The sequence below is a fragment of the Ammodytes marinus genome, assembly GCF_949987685.1.
Source record: "Ammodytes marinus genome assembly, chromosome: 16".
Lineage (NCBI taxonomy): Eukaryota > Metazoa > Chordata > Actinopteri > Uranoscopiformes > Ammodytidae > Ammodytes > Ammodytes marinus.
The window spans coordinates 13,636,946-13,659,694 of NC_137220.1; the positions used below are offsets into that span (position 1 = coordinate 13,636,946).

The 22,749-nt window shown below is 40.1% G+C and overlaps 2 protein-coding genes across 5 annotated transcripts; both read right to left on the bottom strand.

Annotated features, from left to right (window-relative positions):
• Window positions 1-590: 590 nt before the first annotated feature.
• Window positions 591-15,421, bottom strand: rhot1a (ras homolog family member T1a). 4 transcript variants are annotated; one of them, XM_080043470.1, is made up of 21 exons: window positions 15,058-15,421; window positions 13,477-13,535; window positions 13,309-13,390; window positions 13,157-13,200; window positions 13,013-13,066; window positions 12,798-12,850; window positions 12,268-12,376; window positions 11,330-11,431; window positions 10,988-11,086; window positions 10,650-10,758; window positions 10,423-10,543; window positions 9,217-9,301; window positions 8,932-9,077; window positions 8,634-8,734; window positions 8,128-8,258; window positions 7,740-7,823; window positions 7,433-7,555; window positions 7,128-7,330; window positions 5,705-5,827; window positions 5,176-5,262; window positions 2,611-4,104 (listed from the first exon to the last, which is right to left on the bottom strand). In XM_080043470.1, the coding sequence occupies exons 1-21, from the start codon at window positions 15,092-15,094 to the stop codon at window positions 4,038-4,040; spliced, it is 2,019 nt and encodes a 672-aa protein (XP_079899596.1). In that variant the 5' UTR covers window positions 15,095-15,421; the 3' UTR covers window positions 2,611-4,037. The 4 variants fall into 4 exon arrangements, with proteins under 4 accessions (XP_079899595.1, XP_079899594.1, XP_079899596.1 ...); XM_080043469.1 differs by lacking the exons at window positions 2,611-4,104; window positions 5,176-5,262 and adding an exon at window positions 591-1,578; XM_080043467.1 differs by lacking the exon at window positions 5,176-5,262.
• A 744-nt stretch (window positions 15,422-16,165) lies between these two features.
• Window positions 16,166-22,640, bottom strand: adap2 (ArfGAP with dual PH domains 2). The gene is made up of 11 exons (XM_080043145.1): window positions 22,406-22,640; window positions 21,630-21,754; window positions 21,413-21,504; window positions 20,989-21,077; window positions 19,362-19,474; window positions 18,332-18,481; window positions 18,130-18,213; window positions 17,915-17,977; window positions 17,579-17,656; window positions 17,234-17,462; window positions 16,166-16,605 (listed from the first exon to the last, which is right to left on the bottom strand). Exons 1-11 carry the CDS (start codon window positions 22,491-22,493, stop codon window positions 16,577-16,579), a joined length of 1,140 nt encoding a protein of 379 aa, XP_079899271.1. The 5' UTR covers window positions 22,494-22,640; the 3' UTR covers window positions 16,166-16,576.
• Window positions 22,641-22,749: the final 109 nt, after the last annotated feature.

A 22,749-nucleotide genomic window follows, 5' to 3' on the forward strand; every position in this document is an offset into this window, starting at 1 on the left:
ATCATATACACGTTAAATACCAAAATAGTTTGTTACTTACCAAAGTATCTTTTCTTTTCATCAGAAAGCCCTCAAAAAGTAAGTTGGTGCTATTCATAGACATGTTGGTCCTCTGGTAACTTCACACTGTGGCTACCACTCGTTTCAAGTCCTGTCTACCTGTGTATGTGGTGGGACTTCCTCATCACACAAAAGCAGTATTGCTCACGGCCGCATCATTTACTCACTTCTCTATTTGGCTTCACAGAAGTCCCAGTTGTTCTCAACAACAGTTGATCAAATACACATCCCACATCTACTTTTGAAATGAGCAACTTTAATACCACACATTTCTGTGCCAATGACACCAACACACAACAACATCAGTGGGTGTAAATGTCTTTTATTACAGATTTTTTAAAACCATTTAATTTATTTTCCTTTTGTTAAATAAGCTGTCATTTCACCCGATGGCACGCATACAAGTCTGTGCCACATCATACAATGTATTTATTGTAAATGCTGGAAAAAGAGAAGAATGAGAAGAAATCCTTCCATAGTTTTAAGGTGGGAGAGGTGCGCTGAATGGCTGTTGTTAACAATGCTCTATGGTGCCTCTAACTTCATAAAAATATAATACTAGGAACAAAGCTCTATTTGAAACCAGAAATTAAAAACAGAAGCAGAGTCATGATATTCCATGGAGGACAGCTTTGATAATACTAAATACAAAAATACAAGGAAAATGTAAATCCCTCCATCTGTTTCATGCAGTGCGCTCACGACAGACAAGAAAACAAAAGAAAACAGGTTAATAAATTAACACACAAAATAAACAAGTGCATGACATCCATGGCTTCTCTAGTGTTAGATGTAGCACTAACACCTGCTGCAGGTGTTTTGTCTGGCTTGTGATGCTGTCTATGGGTCCAATCCTAAAACTCTTGAGGAATACATACATTATATACTGCATATACACAACTATAAACAGATTCAAGTCCCTTTATGGTGTTTCTGTGTATGGCTGCCTCTCTCTGGACTCACACCGTCCAACTAATAATACTTTCCTGAGAGGAAAAAAAAGAAAAAGAGGAGGGCTGGATCGTGTGAAAACATCCAGCGAGTGTGTGACCTGAACTAGACTAGACCAACAGATCACAGTGCGTCAACATTTCCAAAATGACTGATGGACAAGTGATCTCCTTTCAAATGTAACCTGCTTCTTTCCCCATAACATAAACAAACAAAAACCACACTCTTTTGTTTTTAAATGCATATAAAAAGAACCTAGTAGTTTCTTGCCCCCGTTGCATTGTGGGAAAAGGGGATGAGGTGGAGTTGGGGTATGAGGTGTGGGTCCGTGTTGGTCGGTCGGTCGTTCAGCCGGTCGTTTTTTCATTTTTTTCTGGTAGGAGGGAGGGGGCAGAGTCAACAGAGGGACCGCAGGGGGGGAGAGGAAGTAGCTGTCGGATGCCGTCTCATCACCGCTGTTTGAGGAGCGCTCTGTACATGGCAAAGCCCAGCACGGCACACACAGTGGCACCCAGGCTCGCTCTCAGCCAGAAGGTGGAGTTCTTCAGATCGGCCTGAGCCATGTGTCTGTGAATGGAATCAAGAAACAGAGAGTGGGTGAAAAAAAAGAAGAATTGGTAGCATCTAATATGATGAGCGCTGTAGAATAACTGTTAAACACTAAGGGGGATGAGTAACCAAATGACAAAAAAAAAGTCACGTGCTCTCTCTCTCTCTTCAGTAGAAACTTCCTGAATCAGTTATCTTAAATGATGGATGGACATCAGTACTACCATTTGATACCAGCTTGAAACAGTACCACATGCTTTTTCTTGACATCTGGTTGAGTTTTGGGGAACAGGACCTGACAATAAAGTAGTTGGGTGAAATAATTTAAAGGAGAAGCGTTGAACTATACGAAGCAACTGCTCTAAATTGCATGTAGGGGCAGAAGACTAGCAACAAATACAATGGATTATTACATTTATTACACTGATATTGCTGATCTGTCATGACACGTGGTAACTAAACGGACTGCAACAGAAGCAAGCAATGAAATGTAGAATGTAAAGTTGCAACAAATTGAGTCTCCAACAAGTCACTGCTCCATGTCAAGAAATAGTCCAGCACATAACCCACCGTAAAATTGCAGTTTTTCGTTTTAGCAGTTGTGTTTTTGAGCAGAATAAACAAACAACATAAAACATGATAATTTAGGTGCTACTAGGTAGATCGTTACCTTCTGACCGAGCCAGGCTGGCCTTTTCCAGTCTTTTGCTAAGCTAACCAGCTGTTTTTGTAGATTTATATTTAAATGAACAGAAAGTGGTGATATTGATCTTCTCATCAAACTCTCCACCAGAAAGAAATGAATCATATTTCTTAAAATGTGGAACACTGGAAACAAAGACTCCAACAGGATTGTCTACAAAGCTTCGGGACGTGCAATGGCCATAGCTGTTAAGATAATAGTTGAACCAATCAAACAAGTACTCGCCCGTCTGTTCACATCAATTATATTCATCCTTCTGTCTGTGGATGTGGATTCTGCCTTTACCTTCTGGGGGGAATTAGCTGCTCAGCAGAGGCCTCCTTAAAGATGGACCCCTCCATGCTGGAGACGGCTGAAATCCTCCTCTGACTGCCGCTACCCCCCTCATACACAGCCTCCACACAGCCAACAAGCCTCACACACACAAGGTTGCCTCGGGTGTGCTCTCACACACACATACACATACACAGATACACTCTATACTAGAGCTGGGAGATACCTCATATGAGACTGACTGGGGCCGAACTAGCGGCTGTTTTCAAAAAGGATTCATTAACTGCTGACCATAACACAAAACATATCAAGTTTATTATCACGGCACACTATGAGAAATTCAAAAATGCACATATTTATCTAAAACATAATTCTATAACAATTAATAAATTAGCTAGCATATTAAGAGGGATTTAACTGTTGTGATAATAATAACAGCTTTGTTTTATATAGCGCCTTTCAAGCAACCCAAGGACGCTTAGTGACAGTATAACAAGTCTGTACTTGCTTTTTGATTTTATAAGACATCGTCATTACCATTGTTAACACATTTACATTTTCTGTTTTAAATTAAAACAAACCTAATGAATTATTCTGTAGATGAAATTACATATGTTAAGTATCAAGTTACACCAAAAATGTGTAAAAATCTGTGATTTAACTTAAATAATATGACGGGAAAACTATGATGTCTCAACCAGCTCTACAAAGAGCGAAAAGTAGGGAACCTCAATCACCACCCAACACCCTTAAAGACCAAGACCGCACACCTGCTCCAATGTCACCGCAAACTTCAAACAATGAAGAAAAAGCTAGACACACACACACACACACACACACACACACACACACACACACACCACATGGCAGCCAAACTGGACTTGTCAACGGATTACATTGATTTGAAAAATATATTTGTGATGTTTTGTTTTCCTTGCACGAGTGCAAGTATCCTTAAGAGAAACATGAATACAATTTCATAACATTTCAAATTTAAACATCATCTAACCCAGTCAACCAACTCACTTTTCAGAAAAAACTTTGGGCATTCAATGTGGTGTGTTGGCTTATTAAAAGTGTCAGTCTCTATTATAAGTAAACATTTCTAAGAGGCTTAAAAAGGCACCAGCACAAATGGTTAGTGCAGGATGCAACAGAACATTATGCAGCTCTGACTGGGTCCATAAACGACCAAACAGAAGCACTTCATTTTATGCTATTGTTGGGCAAAATAAATAAAATAAACACTGATTTTCTAGAATCAGCCAAACATACAGAACAAACTTCTGCCCAATCCAACACCATAAAAAAGCCATTCAGACCCTGTGGCTCAATAAACCTCCCCTATCTTATCCAGAACACCAAGCTTTCGTTCCTTTTGTGATTGACAGGTGAGAAACCTACTCCCAAGCTGCCAGCAGACGGCAACATTTTGTAGGAACGAGGCATGCCTTTGGTTAAACAGACAGGAACATGAACATGCAACATGACAACAGGCATATTAGCAGAGGGTGAAAACGTGCAAGAGAAAGAGGAAGAGGGGCAGCCAAAAGCCTGTGTTTGAACACCTACAGAGTTGAAGGGAAAAAAACAAAGACAGGAAATACAAGAAAACACAGGATGAAATGACAGGGTGATTGGTACAATACAGTTGATTTAAACATATGAAAGGAAACACAATTTGATTTGAAATATCAGTCTGTTAAATGTGAAGTCTGAACCCACAGCAGAGCAAGTAAAGAGCACTTTTTATTTTAGCACATGTACAGGCGGGATACAATTCAACCTGGGCTTTTCAAAATCAAGTGTCTCCTGTGGGTTTGGACTTCAGGGGTTAGGAATGGAAATTTGGACAATGCAAGACTGAAAACCTCATAGAGGAATCGTTAATGCACTCTTCAAAAATGGATGAAGGTTGGTGCCTGCCACAGAGAAATTAAAAGACAGGGAAAATTTAAATATTGTATTTCAAAACATGCAGATTTCAAATTAGGTTTTCAGTTTGAACGAAGCACAAACCAAAGAGAGAATGGTTGTGTTTCTCTCATCTTCTGTGCTGATTAAAAAGCTTTGCTGATTCAAAGTTTGCATATCCACTGCAGGACAGAATGGCACAAACACATCTATTAGTAGGTCAGTTGTTAACACTCAACTTAAAACTTCAATCATTTATTTTACCAAAGGTAAAATAAAGGAAAATGTTCTTTGGCTTCACCACATTCAACAATATGGGCAACAAAATAAGTGGCATTAAGCAGCAGAGCAACGCCCCCAAAGCTTTATAACTGGAGTACCAAAAATTATGATAATCGGTCATAGACTTTTTTTTGTTTTTCAGATATTTTCATTTTTATTTTTTTAGGTAGTAATAATATAGCACAAAGCTGAAATGGGAGAGAGGGGAGACATGCAGTAAACAGCCTAGGTTAGAGTCGAAACCCGGTCTGCTGCGGCAACGACTTCTGCCTTAACCGGTGTCACTCTACCAGTGAGCCCCATTATAATCTTTTATAATTCTATGATTCAGAATGCACTGAAACAATGTATCTATCCTTATGTTATGTATAGGGGTCAGTATTATGAATAAAGCACTACAGATGCAAAATTAAATCATGCGTTTTTCACACGGAATCTGACACACCGTCACCTTCCTGTGTGTTAGCTGGCACAACATGGTCACGCCTCGCTTTGTCAAACTGTACAGAGCACCGGTGGGCTGGATGGAGCTGGAGCAGAAACCAAGAAATGACCTAATATGACTGACGGGTTGTATACTGTATATGACAGAGGAAGTGAATTAAAACGACATGTGGCCATATTAACAAAATGTCTTATCATACCACTATAGTCCTCGGATAAAATAATAGCTCATCATTTGCCAACAAAGCAGCCGAGACAGACTTTTACTGAAATAAGAGAAGGGAATGGGCTGACCCTGTAGCTGTGAATAACACAATGTCACATTTCCTATTCTCTATTCCCTGCAGTGGATATGCAGCGTAAAGCATAGCACTAGTGAGCACTGAGGGAAAGCAGAGGAAACAGTCACCATCACCGGGGTTAGAGAGCTTGGGTGGAGAAGGAGCCTCTCTGTGACCCAAGGGTGGGACACACAGTGAGGAGGAAGGAGTCTATGTTAAAAGACTAGAGTTTATTCTACGTATCAACCTGTTGAAAACGACCCTGCGGAGTTGGGCCTTAATACTGCGCAGCAGCTCCAACTTGAGGAGGTTCTGACACAGGCAATAGGTGCACCTGTTGCAGGCACACATGCAGCGGAGACGGGCGTGGCTGCGGAAAGACACACAAAAATGCGTGTATTCACCACCATACAGAGACAAAACACACAGAGGAGGAGGAGGCAAAAGCCAGGATTAAAAAGAATCTTGTTTAACCACTAAACTGAACCAAAGGATCTGAGTTAAGAAAACACATACTGCACTAATGAGCTGAAACCTGCACTGCTGCAATTTATATTCCTCAACTCAAAGAAAAATACACACAAGAATGGACAACATTAATAATGAACTTTCAAAGTCTACATTTTAAAAGGAGAATAAACACGAGGAGAAATAAAGAGAGCAAGGAAGGGAACGGTAACAACAAATGAAACAGACTGAGGATGGCTAATACATTTTTTTTTTTTTTTTTTTTTTTAATCTCTAAAATCGGTAGTGTCTAATTTTTGGCTCTGACCACAGAAACTGTTCTCTGACCTGTTTCCCCAGTTAACAGTAACTACAACCAGCCTACGAAAACAAAGCATCAAACCTTAACTAAAAACAAAAAAGGACACCAGTATTAGTTATTGTCTTACTGTCTCAAGTTAGACAGTTTAAAAATATTTTCTGTTGGAGTAACGGGAGTAAAGCAGATAAAAACCGATGCCTTAGCAAAAAAACAATTAGAAAAAAAGTTTAGTTTGAAAAAAAAGTGAAAGGAAAAAAGCAAATAAGTCCCACCAAAAAGAATAGACAGTACATTTAGACATCGGTTTAAAATGTGACTATTATATGATCTGTGTAATTGTCAAGGTATGTTTTTAAACGTGGACCCATATATTCATATAAATTACTCCAGATTCATAAAACTCGGTATGATGCGTGTGTATTATGAATACATGTAGTATTTCTTTACTGTAAGAAAACCATAAATATAAAGCATTAACACTTTAAATATCTTAAAACCACCTCAGGATGAAAAAGCATGCACTGGTTACTAACTTAAACTACTAGATTTTAAAGATTCTATTCCCTGGAGACAGATTTCACTCTCAATCAATAGATTACATTTACTCTGCATTGTCTGGGCAGTCAGGCGCTTGCTTCTCAGGAAGCTCTTTTGTTCATATCAAAGCCTTACTACTCAAATGCCCTAGAGAGCAGGAGATCAAATGGTTTAAACATTTAGACAATAAGTTTCTGTTGAAGAAAGCTTCAAGGAGTTAAGACAATTTATAAAGTCAAAAGATTGATCTTGAAAAGTAAAAGGTAACGACTTGAAAAAGATGGGCCTATGGGGACAAGGTTGCAGGACTCACAGAGGTGTAACGGGTTAATGATATGAGACCACAAAGAGGTTGAGTACTCACGGATACATGGCCATGGTGGTGAGTCTAGTGTAGATGTCTTTGTTGAGCGCGTCGGTCGTGTTGCATGTGAACGGCTGGGGCGGGTGGAGCTTGTGCTTACGGCAGAACTCCTGCGGCAAGAGGCTGTAGTGCTGCCGTACTTCGTGCAGGTCCGACTTGGCGGCGATCACCACGCATGGCGTCTTGCTGTCTATGAAGTATTGCTGCCAAACACAACCATTGAGCATGAGTGGTGGTTAAACTGTACAGCGGGCATTACGAGCCTCAATGCTTCCAATTTAAAAAAAAAATCTTCTGCCACATACCTTGTACACTTTGGCGCAGTATTCAAAAGAGCGGGGGTTGTTGATGTCATACACAAGGCAGACCACGTCACAGGCTAGGTCCGCCTCTGACAGGAAGTCGAAATCTGGCATCACCTCATGGAGCTTGAAAGAGAGAGAGAGAGAGAGAAAGAGAGAGAGAGAGAGAAAGAGAGAGAGAGATGGGGTGGGTGCAGATGGAGGGATTAACGTTTTGCAGAGCATTAATTCCCATACAGAGTAAAGTGTAATACAGCCAGATTATGTAACAGTAATCCAAAAGGGCAGATGAGGAAAACATTGTTCTTACCAGCAGGTACTTCTCCTGACCATAAACATAGGTTGTGCTGATGGCATAGAAGGACTTGTGGTCTTCTCTTATCCGCCTCTGTCGCTGTGGTGTATAAAAAACAAGGTCAATAACAGACACTAATCAAGGCTTTTTATCGTTTATAAAATGGTCCCCTCCGACTGTGGCTTTTTTCTTCTAGGGTGGATCAAGTTTATTTGCATCTTTTTTTGTTTCAGATTGGGCTGCCTAGAAAAGTGACAGTTTTTTTCCACACAGGTCCATCAATACATACACAAGTCTTCAACATAAATATCAACTCGTCTTCTTGTGGTATTAAACCCTCTGAGAATTGAATACAGGTTTTGAAAGGGAGATTAAAATGATTTGAGTCATAAATTCCAGGGACCTGCAGGTTCTTGCCCAGGAAAGCTTGGAGGAAGCCACTCTTGCCGCTGCCCCGGGCCCCCAAGACGTTGCAGCGGAAGACGCTGCGCTGGGTCTGTTTCTTCTGCAGATCGATGCGCTTGTTACGTGTCACTGAAAGAACAAGGAATGCGTATTTTGAGTGATGCATTGCATTTCAATTTGTATTAAATTTTTTAACAAAAAGCAAACTTGAAACCTAATTTAAAAAAAAGGTAGTAAACAAATGCAGATACTGATTAGTGGCACGGTATTCTAAACAGAGTCAATACAAATTTGTCTAGTTTTATTTTATTTTTTTCTCCTTTTCTTTTATGTATAACTTTTTCTTCTCCTTAATTTTTATTTATCTTCTTGTGAACAATAACAGTCAGATGATAAGCTAGTTTTGCTCCTACAATAAAGTATAAGAAAATAAATAATAAATTGTCTAGTGGTTAATCTACAAGCAGTGTTGCTGGGAAGTTGAATTTAAATATGTTTCCTTACCTGTGATGGCAGCAGCTTGGGACTCCTGTTCATAGATAATGGAGTAGCCCAGGTAACCCAAGTACTCCAAACTACGCTGTACATCTAGATATGTTGTTAACCTTAACACAGAAAACTCAAAAGTTATAATGAGTCCAGTGGCAGGAGAGATTTACGTGAGCATGATACTTTAAAACGACCAGTGTATTCTACATAACAACAGATGTCCTACAGTAGAGTTAATGCATTCAGGTTGTAGAAAACTAAAAATAGGTATGCTATGCATGTGTGTATAATAATAGATATTTTCCACACTCACGTCCACTGGGAGAGGTATCCCTGGTATGTGATCCATCCCTGCTCGTTAGTGCACACGGTGTTGTTGACATCTGGACCCCAGGGCATGTAGGGAAACACTTTGAACAAGTCCTTCACCTCCTCTGGCGACATCGCACAATCTCTGTCCTGGTGCACATGAACACAAATGGGATGGAAGATCATTTAATGTAAATGAGAACAAAAAGGGACAAGCTTAAAATGATTTTAACTGTATTTTGTTATATATGTATTTTTTCAAAGTTAAAAAGGAAGCAAAAAATCTCACTTTGTCGTGTTTGTCAAAGACACTCTGGAGGAAGAGGTAAGCGTTGTGGTTCAGCTCTGTGGTGCAGTCAGGGGGGATCTTTATCCTGCAATAAATCATCATTTAACAGAAGTATCTGAAACATTGTCACACATTTACGATGGTTTCCTTCAAATGTGACAAAAAAAATCAATCACTTCAAGTCATAAAAATAAACAGACCAACTCATTAGAGAGGAGGAAATTAAGATACACTATTTCACTATGAATTTAAATGGATACCGTACATACTACATGTTATCACTACATTATTTTTAATAAAAATATGTGCAAGATTTTTTATACATTTCACATCATGTTATCCTGGTTCCAACTTTTCAAATGTTAAGATTTAATTATTTCACTTTTTGCTTCAGACAGTAAATTTAATATCCATGGGTTTCCAATAGGTATAGAGTAAGGCCCGACCGATATGGATTTTTGGGTGCCGATGCCGATTATTTTCTGAGAAAAATTACGATAACGATTAAATCAGACAATTTTTTATTTTTTCTGTCTGTATTTTGTTTTCTTTTTCTAAAAGTATGATTTTCTATATGTTTGATGTAAAGTGTCTTTGAATGACCTCCAATAAAGCACTATATAAATTCTATATAATAACTATAGTAATATCAACTACTATTAACAGTCAAGAGATGACCAATGACTCTGCTATTGGTGTCAGGGGGAACTGTCAAGTGTGAATTAATCTAATGTATTACAACACACCTGCTGCTGCTGTTAATATGCTATAACGGCCCCCACACACATCCTACCTCTACTGCGCGTCTACCTCGCGTCTGCGTCTGACTTTTTGTCACAGACTGTGAAATCAACGTAGAGCGGCCACACATCCAACCTCAGACGCACTGCTGAGGCGAGTCGGAGGCACATCTGCAGCGACGCTCCAGCAGCGTTGCATGTGTGTCCGAGAAAAGTCCGAGAGAGGCAGCAGTAAGGTAACGCGACGCGCTCCAGAGGTAGATGCAGGATGTGTGTGGAGGCCGTTAGGCTACCTACGGGGCAGCAATGCATCTCAAAAAAAAATTAAAAATCACAATCATAATGAACTGCTAAATTAATATTATAATATATGTTTCAAACAGCTTTCTCTTTCCTATCTCCACTGCACTTTCAAAATAAAATTCCAAATACAGAGTCACAAACCCCCTTGTGAGTCTACACTTACATGGGGAACAAGTATTCCTGTGTGAGCTCCAGGTCATCATCATAACCAAAGCGCCGGAGCACAGTCCACGTGGTCTCGTGTCGACCTCGCTGAATGAAGAGGGTGTGCAGGAACAGGAAGCCTGCAATGAAAGAAGCAATGACAGGAGAAAGAACGGGGTTAAGCAGTCAGCCATTTTTTTTTAAATAAAAGACTGGATGGGAATGGTGTACTGTGGAGTGTCTGACCTTTGAGCGTGAGTCCGTTGTCCTTGACTCCATCCGTCATGTTCCTCCTGACCACGTTCTTCACATCCTCTAAGGCCTGAGTTGCCAGAGGTGTATTGAAACACGTTCTCTACAGACGTACCAAAACACAAGCATTTCATTCATGTGAGCAACAAGAGAGATTTTTGTGTGGTGCATGTTTAAGCCTGCAACCCTAAAACAGTTTAACCCTTTTGCCAGTTATACTCCACAACACAGTTTAATACACACTTCACACTTATCTGGTTCCATTTTCAACCTCCAATGTAGACATGAAAATTATGTTGTCAAGGGAAACTATTGAGTGGACAAATCTTTACCTGGAAGAAGTTGAGCTCGTTGTCGTTGAGGATGCCATCGTTGTCCAAGTCAGACACTTTAAAGATTCTAGTTAAAGCCTTAATGCAAGAAGGCTTTAACTGGAACACAGAATAAAAGGGATTATTTAAAGGTTGTTACATGTACATGAATAATGCAGCAATATTTGAACCAATAGTAATAGTAACTATTACTATACTATTTCCAGCAAATAAAATTTATTTTGTAAATGCTGACACACTGTCTGTTCTTACCTACTGAGCCTTCATGTTATTACACATCTGTGATTTTTCCTCCTATGACAAGTAAAGATGCTGTTTCTACATTTACTGTGTGGAGCTCACCTCCTTCTCCTCTGGGCAGTACAGGGGCCCTGTTGGGTGGAGAACAGCCTTCTGGGCGTAGTAGAACAGCTCGGATATGTTCTTCAGGTTTTTGGCAGAGCACTGGGGAAAGTGTGTGTGTGTGTGTGTGTGTGTCAATAAGATCTGAGCAAGAGCAACACTGGAGCAACATTATCAGGACATTTCAAACTTGTCTACAGAGAACTGAGAATTATTTTAATTTGTTTTTGTTAAATCAACAACTTCTCAAAAATAAGTATATAAGTAAACCATTATGGTTACTTAATTAAACTTAAGTACCTTTTTTTTTCAATGCAGAACAGTCAATTGAGTATTTTTCAAATTATGGAACTGCTCCTTAAATTAAAAAATATATCTTAATCTTTCTTTTACTATTGATAAAGAAAAAGCCTAAAGCAGAAATGTTCTACATTTAGAGAAGCAGGACACGCAAACAGCCCCCTGGACCTGGTGAGAAAAATAACAGCCGGCAGTAAATCATTGCTTCACTTGTCTTTCACCAGCTGTGAGTCTCTGTATGTGCCTTCTCTCACGTCCTCCACATCTCCCTCTTTTAATCTTGTAAATAATCCACATGGGGAGCGCATGACTCATGCAACAGAGGGAAATTTGAATTAGGCTGTAATGCAGACGGGGGTGCCAGCAGCTTCCTTCATGACAGCCACACTCTTGCAGTCCGTCAGTCAGCAGGCCTTGGGTTCAGTCATATAAATCTATTCACGACTCAGTCAGAGTGTAAGCGGAGTCAGGAGCCCGGCACACGGCCAGCCTCGCTCCGAAAGTCACTTTACCAATTGATCGCTCTCAAGCGCTTCTTCAAAGTTTACCTTGACATTTAACAGAATGGGGCCTCCCAACAATGGATCCAAAAGGTTTACATACATGCATGGGTGTATGTCTGTGTATTGATCCCTTACCTCTACACAGGTCTCAATATCCTGGTATTGATTCATGATTGGCAAGATGGTCTCCATGCTGCTGTGTTCCACCAGGTCGGACTTGTTGCCCACAAGGATCAATGGTACCCTGCAATACAGTCACAGTCATTACTACATAAAGCTGCAACGATTAATTGATTATTTGAAGCATTCTTTAACTATTTTGATGATAGCCTTATCGTATAAGCGATTATTTTAAAGAGAAAAATGCCAAAGATTCTCAGGGTGCAGCCTCTCCAATGTGATAGGGCAACACATTAATATGCTTTAAAGCAACCAATCCAAAATTAAAATCAGAGCCTTCTGCCTAGCATAAAGCATGCCGACTATGTCAACTGAGCCAAATAAGCTAGCGGGAAAAAAATCAGCAAATTGACAATATAGCATTTCAACATAAATGGTTTATAAGTTTGAAGACAAAGAACCACCCGTCTAGCTGACATGAACCCAGAGGGAAGAACTATATACACACAAACAAACAAACGTCTATTAAGGGGACACGAACACACCTGCTATCCTTGTCTGTCCTGTCATTTATGAGGGGAATCCAGTGGCTTGTCACCTAGGGTAGTAAAGCACAACTTCAAACACTGTAGCCGCGGAGCAAACGTTCATTAAAAAAAAACAAAAATGTATTTCATCAGATTAATATGCATATGCAGCCTCCCATTTTAAATTCCAGACATTCTGCTGCTATGTATTTAGATGAGAAAACCACGCTCACCCTTTCAATGGACTTCTTGTTGTTGACAGAGTAAACTATGCAGATAACATTTGCCTGTAAAAGACAAATGCCAATATTTAACTTGTGATTGTGCACAGGAAATGCCAATATACAAGATCAGAGTGGGAATGAGGTCAGACCAACCTTTGATATTTCTTGGAACAGCTGCTCGTCCGACTGTTCAGCCTCTACAGGTGTCAGAAAGGTGTTGAGTGTTTACATGTTAGCAAATCAACCCGGTCCTATTCAAATGGAGGTAGCAGTAGTATGGTTTTAGAACTAGAGGGAGGCTTTACCTGAGTAGTCCACAATGTGTGTGGGCACCCTCTCTGGGGTGACATCAGCTGGGATGGTAATCTCCTCGGCTCGGAGAGGAACCTGGAAGATGTTAACACAGAGGTGTTTTTAATGACTGGAACACCAGGCAGCTACAGAACTAATTGTGTAAACTGGTGATACATTACCTCATCAGGAAACTCCTCACTGACCAGGGACATTATCAGTGATGTCTTCCCCACCTTGGCTGAACAGGCAAAAAGAAAGACAGTATGTATAACACAAGTCTTTGACAATGGGTCATTATTACATTCAACCTCCCTGTTCTTGTGTTTTTTTTATTGAGTGGTATGGGTAATGTATTAAGTGAGAGGGCAGAGATAAGAGCAGCTGAAGAGGGTTAAGAGCTGCAGCAATGTGCCACAGTTCTCAAATTAGCATTCACTAGATTCCAGCTAAGTGCAAAGCCACAACATAAGGTGAAGAAATATGATCTGATATTATGCCATTGAAGGATGCATTGGAGATATTGACTAAAACTTGCACTGTTATTCAAGATTGATTAGTATTTGTGATATTTCCTTTCCTGCGCTAGGAAATGCAAAGCTTTGCCTAAAAAGGGAAATAGTAGTCAGTTTACGTTAATACCCATTTACATGGAACACCACATCGAAACAAGACGACATTTAGGAAATCACTGCTAAAATCTACAAAGCTAAGTATATTACCAAATAAATCCTTTGTAATGGAGGATTGCTTGCCGCGATAGAAGCGTTTAGTTGATCATTCCGTAAGTCTATCACCATCTTATAAAATATTAGGATTTGTGTAGTTTACCCATCAGGATCTATTTTATTGGCGCAGTTACAACAATTTGAAACTATTGTCTGTTTATTATTGTACAATAAACATCTTTGTCTTTTGGACAGACAGATATTTAGTCGTAGGCAAAACGATTGTTGAAATAATCCTTAATTGCAACCATTTCTGAAGCACCTCCCCACCCAGTGTATGGGCAGTCTATCTGCATGACCCACAAACTGAGCTTCACAACACTAAAGTTGAGTGGGCATGTAGGATTTTGGCTGCCCCTCTCTCAGGAACGGTGAGTATCAAACTCTGTACATAGCTGTCATGCACCATGAGATGCTTTGTTGGCAACGACAAATAGGGAACAACAGAGATATTATTTTCATTCACACTGGAGAACACACAGAAAAATGACATACATTGCTTTGGGCTAGGGGACAATTTAGCACAGAACATGAATTATTTTGGTCCAATCAAAAAGTTAAAAGATCTTGCCTACTTCAACTGTTGCAAAATAATGTATATTTTTCAATTTGGTGTGTCATTCTTTGCAACTCAATGACATAATATGGATATGAATATGTCGCTAAATTGTGGCAATCTAACGAAATTGGATCATACCATGCACCTGTGTTAATGTGAGTTATTTGTAAATTAGCATTTTAAAATAATGGCTATGGTGCCATTGCCAATAGCCTACTTGCAACATCAGGAAAAAAAGATTGATAAAATCCCTCTCGCCAAGTCTTTGCATTTTTAAGACTGTTACAATTTGACATTTCATACCAATTAAAGCCTTGTTTTAAGACTGTTGTTTTCAATGGCAATGCATGCAAGACTTTTGAAGGATCTCTATGAACCCTTTAGCTGTAGCATCCAGCACTTCACTATAGCATTTTAGCTCAGGAGGCGTTCAGGCTCATCCGTGTTGAGGATTAACAACAACAGTCGCTACTTACGTTCCCCGACGAGCAGTATCCTCACGTCCTTCCTCATGTTTCTGCTTGCTTCCCACCACAGAAAGGACGGTCCTTATTGTTTCATGTAGTCCTCTGGATGCAGTTTACCTAACGTCGGGGCCTGCGCACTGAAGTCCTGCCGCTGTCAAACTCTCGGCGCCTTTGTAGGACAAAACGGACGGACAGTTTTTCGGCGCTCGCTTCGGGTTTTCCACGCGCTTCCTCTCACCGTGCGGTTCGCCAGCTCAGTGGGAACTCTATTTAAAGAATAGCTTGTGCGTAGTGCCTGTGTTATTTCACGTTATTCACAATATTTTCGGCGCTCGCATAGCATTTCGCAGTGGCTGTTTCATGAGCATGCCCGACCTCCAGTACCCGGCAACTACAGCAGGCCGTCCAGGACAAACTTCAGTTGAAATTTAAAAACGCGTTATGCTGCTCCCTAGCGCCAAATAGAGGAACCGCATTCTGTTGGGTGAAAAACTTAACGATTGACACTATTATTGTTTCTTATATTTAAAGTAAATAGCAGATAGTTAAATAGTGAATAATAGTTTTGTAAATATTTGTGTTGTTAATGTGCTTGCATGTTATAACCCTCAGGCTTCCAGTAGGCCTATAGTTCATTTGATTTGATTGTATATTGCCATATTAAAATTGAATTTGACTTTTATTCTTTGGCTTTCTTTTTTTCTGTGTTTGTTTTCTTTCCTTTTGTTCTTTTAGGACACTTGTGTTTATGAAGGATCACATCAAATCATGTTTGGTAGATAACTCTGTTACATTCATAAGTGCAACGGTTAAATAACTTCACTTGCAGACCTTTACAAAGTCATAATATCCCCATAAATTTAAAATATATTATTGAAAGCATAAGTGGCAATCGTATGGTTCACTGAGCAGCAAACACTTATGTTAATAATAATAATAAACATAATTCATCAAAGCTGCACCTGGTCATGTTATGGCAATGATTAATTTAATTAATTTCATTTTAATTTGCAGTAAAATTGTGTGTTTTGAAGTTTGTATCCAATATTTTCTTGACATGGAATCTATTAATTAAACCACGCGTTTTATTTTTTCACATAATTTATTTTTTGTGCATAATGACCTTTCACATTTTCAAATATAAAATTATATGCTTATTCATTCGGAAAAAAAGGAAAAATTGATAAAACATCATAAATATAGCATGATGATAAGAAGTCATTGTAAGATGTCACAGTGCTAACCTACTGACACAGGTGTTCCAGGTCCATTGTCAGTCAGAGTGAGAGAATGGGAGTCTCTTTAATCCACACGATGGCACCGTCAGAGGCATGGTTCAAGATGTTTCACTACAACATACTGATGAGAATCAGTCATCGACGGGGGCAACATTGTGAACACTCAGTACTGACACAGTAGCACGGCAGCAGGTCTCTGCTCGTCTGCTTAGCTGCATTAGTCCTGTCACTTGTGTTTTCAAGCACTGCAATCTTCTCCCCACCATCATGTTGATGCACATCTGTGTAGTTCATCTTTTATACTTGATTTTGGCTTCACCTGAAATAGGGACAAAAGAGTAATAGATGGTCATACAAATGAACAAATCAATAAATCAGTCGTGCAAAAGACGATCACACAGGATGCAGTTTCGTCCTCCTCAGACTTAAGGTGCATACATCAACAGTAACAGGAAGGGCAAAAATGTGGTTGTCACAAATGTGGTTGACACATTTTTGAAGTCACCAGGGAGGTTGATTAATTGAAAACAATGTTGGGCAACAAAAATGTATGTTACAGCCTGGCTTATGCTTGAAGAAGAGTTAATTCATTGATTGATTCCAAACTAATTCTATAAACTTTATGCCGCATCCAGATAGATGCTCTGCATCTCTCCATTTTTTTAAATCTTTTTTTTATTCAGGATCCCCATTAGTTATTATTACCGTAGTCTCAACTATTCTTCCTGGGGTCCACACAAAAGATAAAACACAACAAGACATTCACCATTAAACAAATACTTCCACATTGTCAAAGGCTGTCTGTGCAAGCTGTGAGTATAAATGTGAGACACAGATGTTCCTTATATACTGGACGAGGCTATAATTGTGTTAAGTGTGTGAAGTGGCTGAGGTCCAGACATATTGAACAACATATTGAAACACAAAGGGACACGTGCTTTGCTTACTGGTGTAATCTTGCGGGGACATGGGCCTGGCCAGGACCTTTCTGAGGGCGTCCAGCCACTCTCTCTGCTCCCTCTCCTGCTCACACATGAAGACAAACTGTCGATCGGGCGTGTCCACCGATACACCACACTGCCACTTGTTCCCCCGTGCATGCTTGGGGACACACTCCTTAGCATAGTAACCGTTGCTCTCCGTACCGATGAAGATGACCCCTAACTCCTCTGCATCCTACATTCACCATTAATGAGAACGTGTGACGATTTTGAGACATTTGGGTGTGTAAAGTTAGCTTAACAAAAATCACTGCATCACTGCGTTGAAACAAGAAAAGGTTTTGTTCTCACCAGCTGGCCTTTGTAGTAGAACAACTTCCTATTTTGAGAGTCCAAAATGAACCACCTCTTTTTGTATGGCTCCTTTTGCTGTTAAAAAAAAGATATACTGTATGTGAGGTAGCCTATATCTACTTTACTTTACTTTATTTTTCATACACATTTTCTGCATAACCTCAATTGATCCTTTATGAAGGTGTGTGTGTGTGTGTGTGTGTGTGTGTGTGTGTGTGTGTGTGTGTGTGTGTGTGTGTGTGTTTAAATGAATGTAAGAGGAACAGAAACACATTCTTACTGATATTACCACTACTGTCGCAAACAACTCTTTTGTTGTCTTTAATAACTCACCAATGGCCCTGTCTTTTCCATGTATCCCTCTTTCAGGTAGTTTCTTGTTATCTTTGGTACTAGCTGACAATAAGACATGGAAAGGATACATGTTAAGCTGTTAAACATAAAAGTTAAATGAACTGATATTTTACATTCCCTACACAGGTTTAGAGAGCAGAGTTACTGAAAACATATTATCCGCGTATTTGGTTTTGAGATGGTTTGATGCGTACTTCTCCATCGCTTCCGGTTGGGTACGCCGTCTTCAGGTAGGCATAGCGAGCAGCACGAATAGCGTTGTACCATGTGACTATTTCCTAGAATAGAAGAATAGACCATGAGCTTCTCCACAACTCCAAAAGTTACTGCAAAACAATCAGTTTAAGACCTGCTGGCTACTGCAGTGTATACTGTGGATGATCATGTGTTTCCCACCTCAGGACTCTCGTGATAAACATAGAGGTTCCTGGTGTGATCGTCGTCTTGGTAGGTGATCTGCATTCCGTGCGGATGACCAATCTTCTCTGGTTGAAATGTGGCGTTTATGTCTTTGATGGGAATGACAGCTTTAGGGCCTTTGGACTCCTAGATCACAAATATACAGACGTGCACATCAGAGTTGGCAACTGGATTTTATTATCATGCTGCTATTGTATTGCTATTTGTAGCCTACTAATTTTCTTTTTGCCATTTTAGTGACATCCTTAGGTATTTATTTTATTTTATTCGTCTAATATTTGGGTTTATGACCCAATGAAACTCATTCTGGTGCAGAGGGCCGCCGCCCAGACCTTTTTGTTCAAAGTGCCTGAGTGTCCTTTTAAAATCTTTTTTCAAACCATTGTATTTAACTCTGCCAACCAGAGTTTCCTTGCACTTGAGCCCATATACGTAAAGACTGATGGTTTGGATTGTGTGTGTGTGTGTGTGTGTGTGTGTGTGTGTGTGTGTGTGTGTGTGTGTGTGTGTGTGTGTGTGTGTGTGTGCGGTTTCTCCCTGTCTGGTTCTGACCTGAGATGGTTTGGTTTGAGTAAGTAGGGTCTAAAGAGGTTACTGACAAACTGTTGCATATAATTATGCCACATCGTTCAATGTCAGTTACCATTGTTGTCATAATACTGAAAAATTTAAATAAAAAGATGGAGAAAAGATATACAGTATAATCATCTTTAGCATTACGCTCAAATGAGCCCCCTGCCTCCAAAGCTGCTTTATGGCTGAAGTAGGCTGTAGTAGGCTGTAGTTTCTCTTTTTCAGTAGGCCTGCAGCTGTTTTAATAAGAAAATCTATTTTAAGCTGTGGTAAGGTAGATAAGGAGTGAAAGATCAAATCAAATCAATACACATCCAACACATAAAGCAATGAATCTCTAAAATAATGCAACATTATGTTGTAAAAAGGGTTCCAGAGGGTTATTTGTGTTGTACAGGGCAGTTGAATTGTATCAGAGCCGCAGGGAACTCACATTTTCCTTGTTGAAGTAAGTCAGGGTGAACTCCCTCTCTGATAGCACAAACTTCCTCTTCAAAAACTGTGTGTTGTCTTTTCCTTTCTTCCACAGCATTCCTTCATAGAAACCTATAGATTCAATCCCCAAAAATTCAATGCGTCACAGAGGGCTTCAACTTGAACATGAATGTGTTTTGGGGTACAACAACAACAAATATTTTGTAAAGAGTACAAATCTGGCCAGAGTTCACGTCCTGGCAATGTGTGTCTATCCAAAGAACAGGTTTTTCTTGCACAGTTCTGCATACGTATGAGGAAGCACACTGTTAAGTGTATCACTAGACTCAGGGCCGCCGCTCCCTATACGCAGAGTACGCAGACTGCGTAGGGCACCAAGTTCCTGGGGGGGGCACCCCAAAAAAAAAAAAAAAATATATAATTTTTTATTTTTTTTTTTTTTTTAATTAAAAAGGAAAAAGAGATGGTCTGGGGGCCCCCCAAAATAGTTTTTTTTTTTTAAAGTTCATGATAATCATTACATTACAAAAAATATATAAATTAGTTATGAACAGGCCCATCGTTGTTTTTTCTTAATTGTGTAACCTATCCAGGGGTGGATTACTGCACAGGCACACCGGGCACAGGCCCAGGGGCCCAAGGGCTCAGGGGGGCCCTTAGCCAGAGATACTGATAGTAACTTTTCATGTTGCATAGTCAAAGAGCTCAGTCACTGATGTCAATAACAGGGTCCAAAAAGGAATAGCCTAAATATAAGTACTCATTAAAATGTAACAAGATAGAAATCATCATGGGCCCCTCAACTAGTAGGGGAGAAATACAAAAGCAAGTTAAAAACAACAGCATTAGTAGCTCTGTCTAAGGGGGTTGAAGGCCCCCTCACACATACACAAATAAACTTTATATGTGTGAATTCTAAATTGTTCATATCCACCCTTTATCTGTTGAAATGGGCCTCTCCATCATAGAACATGGGTCTGCAGACCAATCTACTGTTTTTACAGTTGCAGAGTAAAGAGTGCTGCCTGTTTAAGAAAAATCTGAAAAATAATGTTCCTTCTGCATCTCAGGATTTGATATCTCTCTAGTCTCTAAAATGTCCTCACAAAGTGCACCAGATTGATGCATTTTACTTTAAAAAGGTAAAAAAAATTCCACCCACCCCCCAACAAGGTACAGGGTCCCTCCAACAATACCCCAAGATCCTGTGGGAAACACTGACTTCCTTAATATGTTTTTGCCATTAATTGTATGTATCCGTGTAGAAAATTCAGTGTACCTGACTGGATAGGGACAAGTGGGGGGCCCTTTAAGAGTGTAAGCCCAGGGGCCCATTATCTCATAATCAGTCTATGATCCTATCACTCAATTCCTTTGCAAAGGCAGTTTTTTCACAAGTTAAGCTGTTCTTTCTGTTAGTAAATGCTGGCAAATGTGCCAAAAAGCAGTCGCAGAGATCTTGCAATGGCGAGCTTCTCGGTGTTTTTTTTTTTTTTTTTTGGGGGGGCGGGGTGGGGGGGGGGGGCATCACTGACAATTTCTGCTTAGGGCACCCAAAAGCGTAGCAGCGGCCCTGACTAGACTGCTACAGTAAACATTTTACAGGATACAATGAAAAACATTACCTGTGGTGTAAGATATTGGTGGATACTTGGTTTCTCCTGTGAACTCCAACCTTTCGTATTTGGCCCGAATCCACTGCTCTCTTAAGACGCTGCAGTTCAAAAGCAGACGTTTAGATTAGACTGAATTGTGCTATAGAAATAAACTTGCCTTGCCTAGACAGACGAAACACAGTTCTACCACAGCTAGTCAACAAACGCTACAGTATTGGTTCAAGAGCATGATTCATTAAGTTTCGATCTAGAAGCAGAAATTCATCCATTTTTCACTTCTACAGACGGTAGTTGCACTTCTTTTTTTTTTGTGGCATTGCCATGTCAGCAGTCTATGATTGCACATAATCAAATATTCCATCATGAAGACATAAGCCACAGTCACAAAGAAAGTTCTCTGATGACTGTCAACACACTGGGAAAAACTACTTACACGCAGTCATTTTCCTGGGGCCGATAGTAGTACGGAGGAACGGCTTTCTCATACATTGCTTGGGCGCCCACATTCCCATTGGATTTCATGAACTTCCCAGGTTCCCAAGAAAGATGAATATTAATAAATAAGTGTTACACTAGATTTAGAGCGATTATCATTTTATACATCATGGCTATGACAACATCAGTGGGGGCGTGATAAAGCAGAGCCATACCTCCACAAGGTCATCCTCCCAGAAGTCCAGCTTTATTGATTTGACCCGGCTGCAAAGGCTGCGGTGGATGCCGGAGCAGTTTAGACACACAAACACACCCAGCTTGTAGGAGGCCCAGTCTGGATCTGAGGTGTGAGGAAGAGGTGTAGGATTCAAATGCAACACTATAGCATATACTGCTGCTTCAGGGAGCCCTATACTAAACCCATCTTCCCTCCATTTTCTATTTCAATGTTAAGCACTCTTTTAATGCATGTAGCCTAGTTTCTGTATTATAAGCGCTGCATTTCTTGTATGAAATGTATATAAAAAGTATATTATATTATTATAGTATCACCTTATTTATAGTAGGCTACAGTTTGACACAGGGACCTCATCAGGGGGTCATGATGACGTGAGAGCAACACTCAGGTTTCCGTTATGCTACATATCATGCATTAGTGAGTAGCCTTCATTCCCATGTAGTCATTGTATACTAGGATACCTGGAGCTTTTTGGGGCTCCGGGGCCTACCTGGATGAGAGGATCCTGCTTTGTTTGCACTGACAAAATAAGCGAGGGCTTGACGTAGCTCAGCTGATCATTTTACAAATCATCTGATGCCAATCAGCTTAGCTCTTCAAACTATAGTTTATTATTACAAAACTACAATAATAAAGTAAATCTGAGTTTTCTGATAAAACATTTTTTATCTGAAAGCTTTTCATAAAAGTCTGCCCTGTGAGTATTTGTCACACAAACGCAGCAGTTATAACCAGTGATGAAATGTTGCTTACCGGGCGCGCCACAGTCCGCGCACCGACTATTGACCGGCTGCTTCAGCAGTTCCAACAGGATCTTTTTGTTTCGCTCGCGGTTTGCCATTTCGGTACAAAACACAAAACAAAAAGTCAGCGTCTATTCCTTCACACGATGAATCCGGTGTTGAAGCTAAACATGGTGATCACATAGTTTCACACGTGGAGAAAGGCGCTTGACAAAACGTCCTCTTGTAATCTGGAACTTGCGACTTTTTTGGATGTGACAACACAATCAGAGACGGAAAAGCCTTCTCTGGGGCGCGTATGCTATCCGCCGCACTGTGATTCTTCTGTCACTAGGAGGTTGTCCCTCACTACAA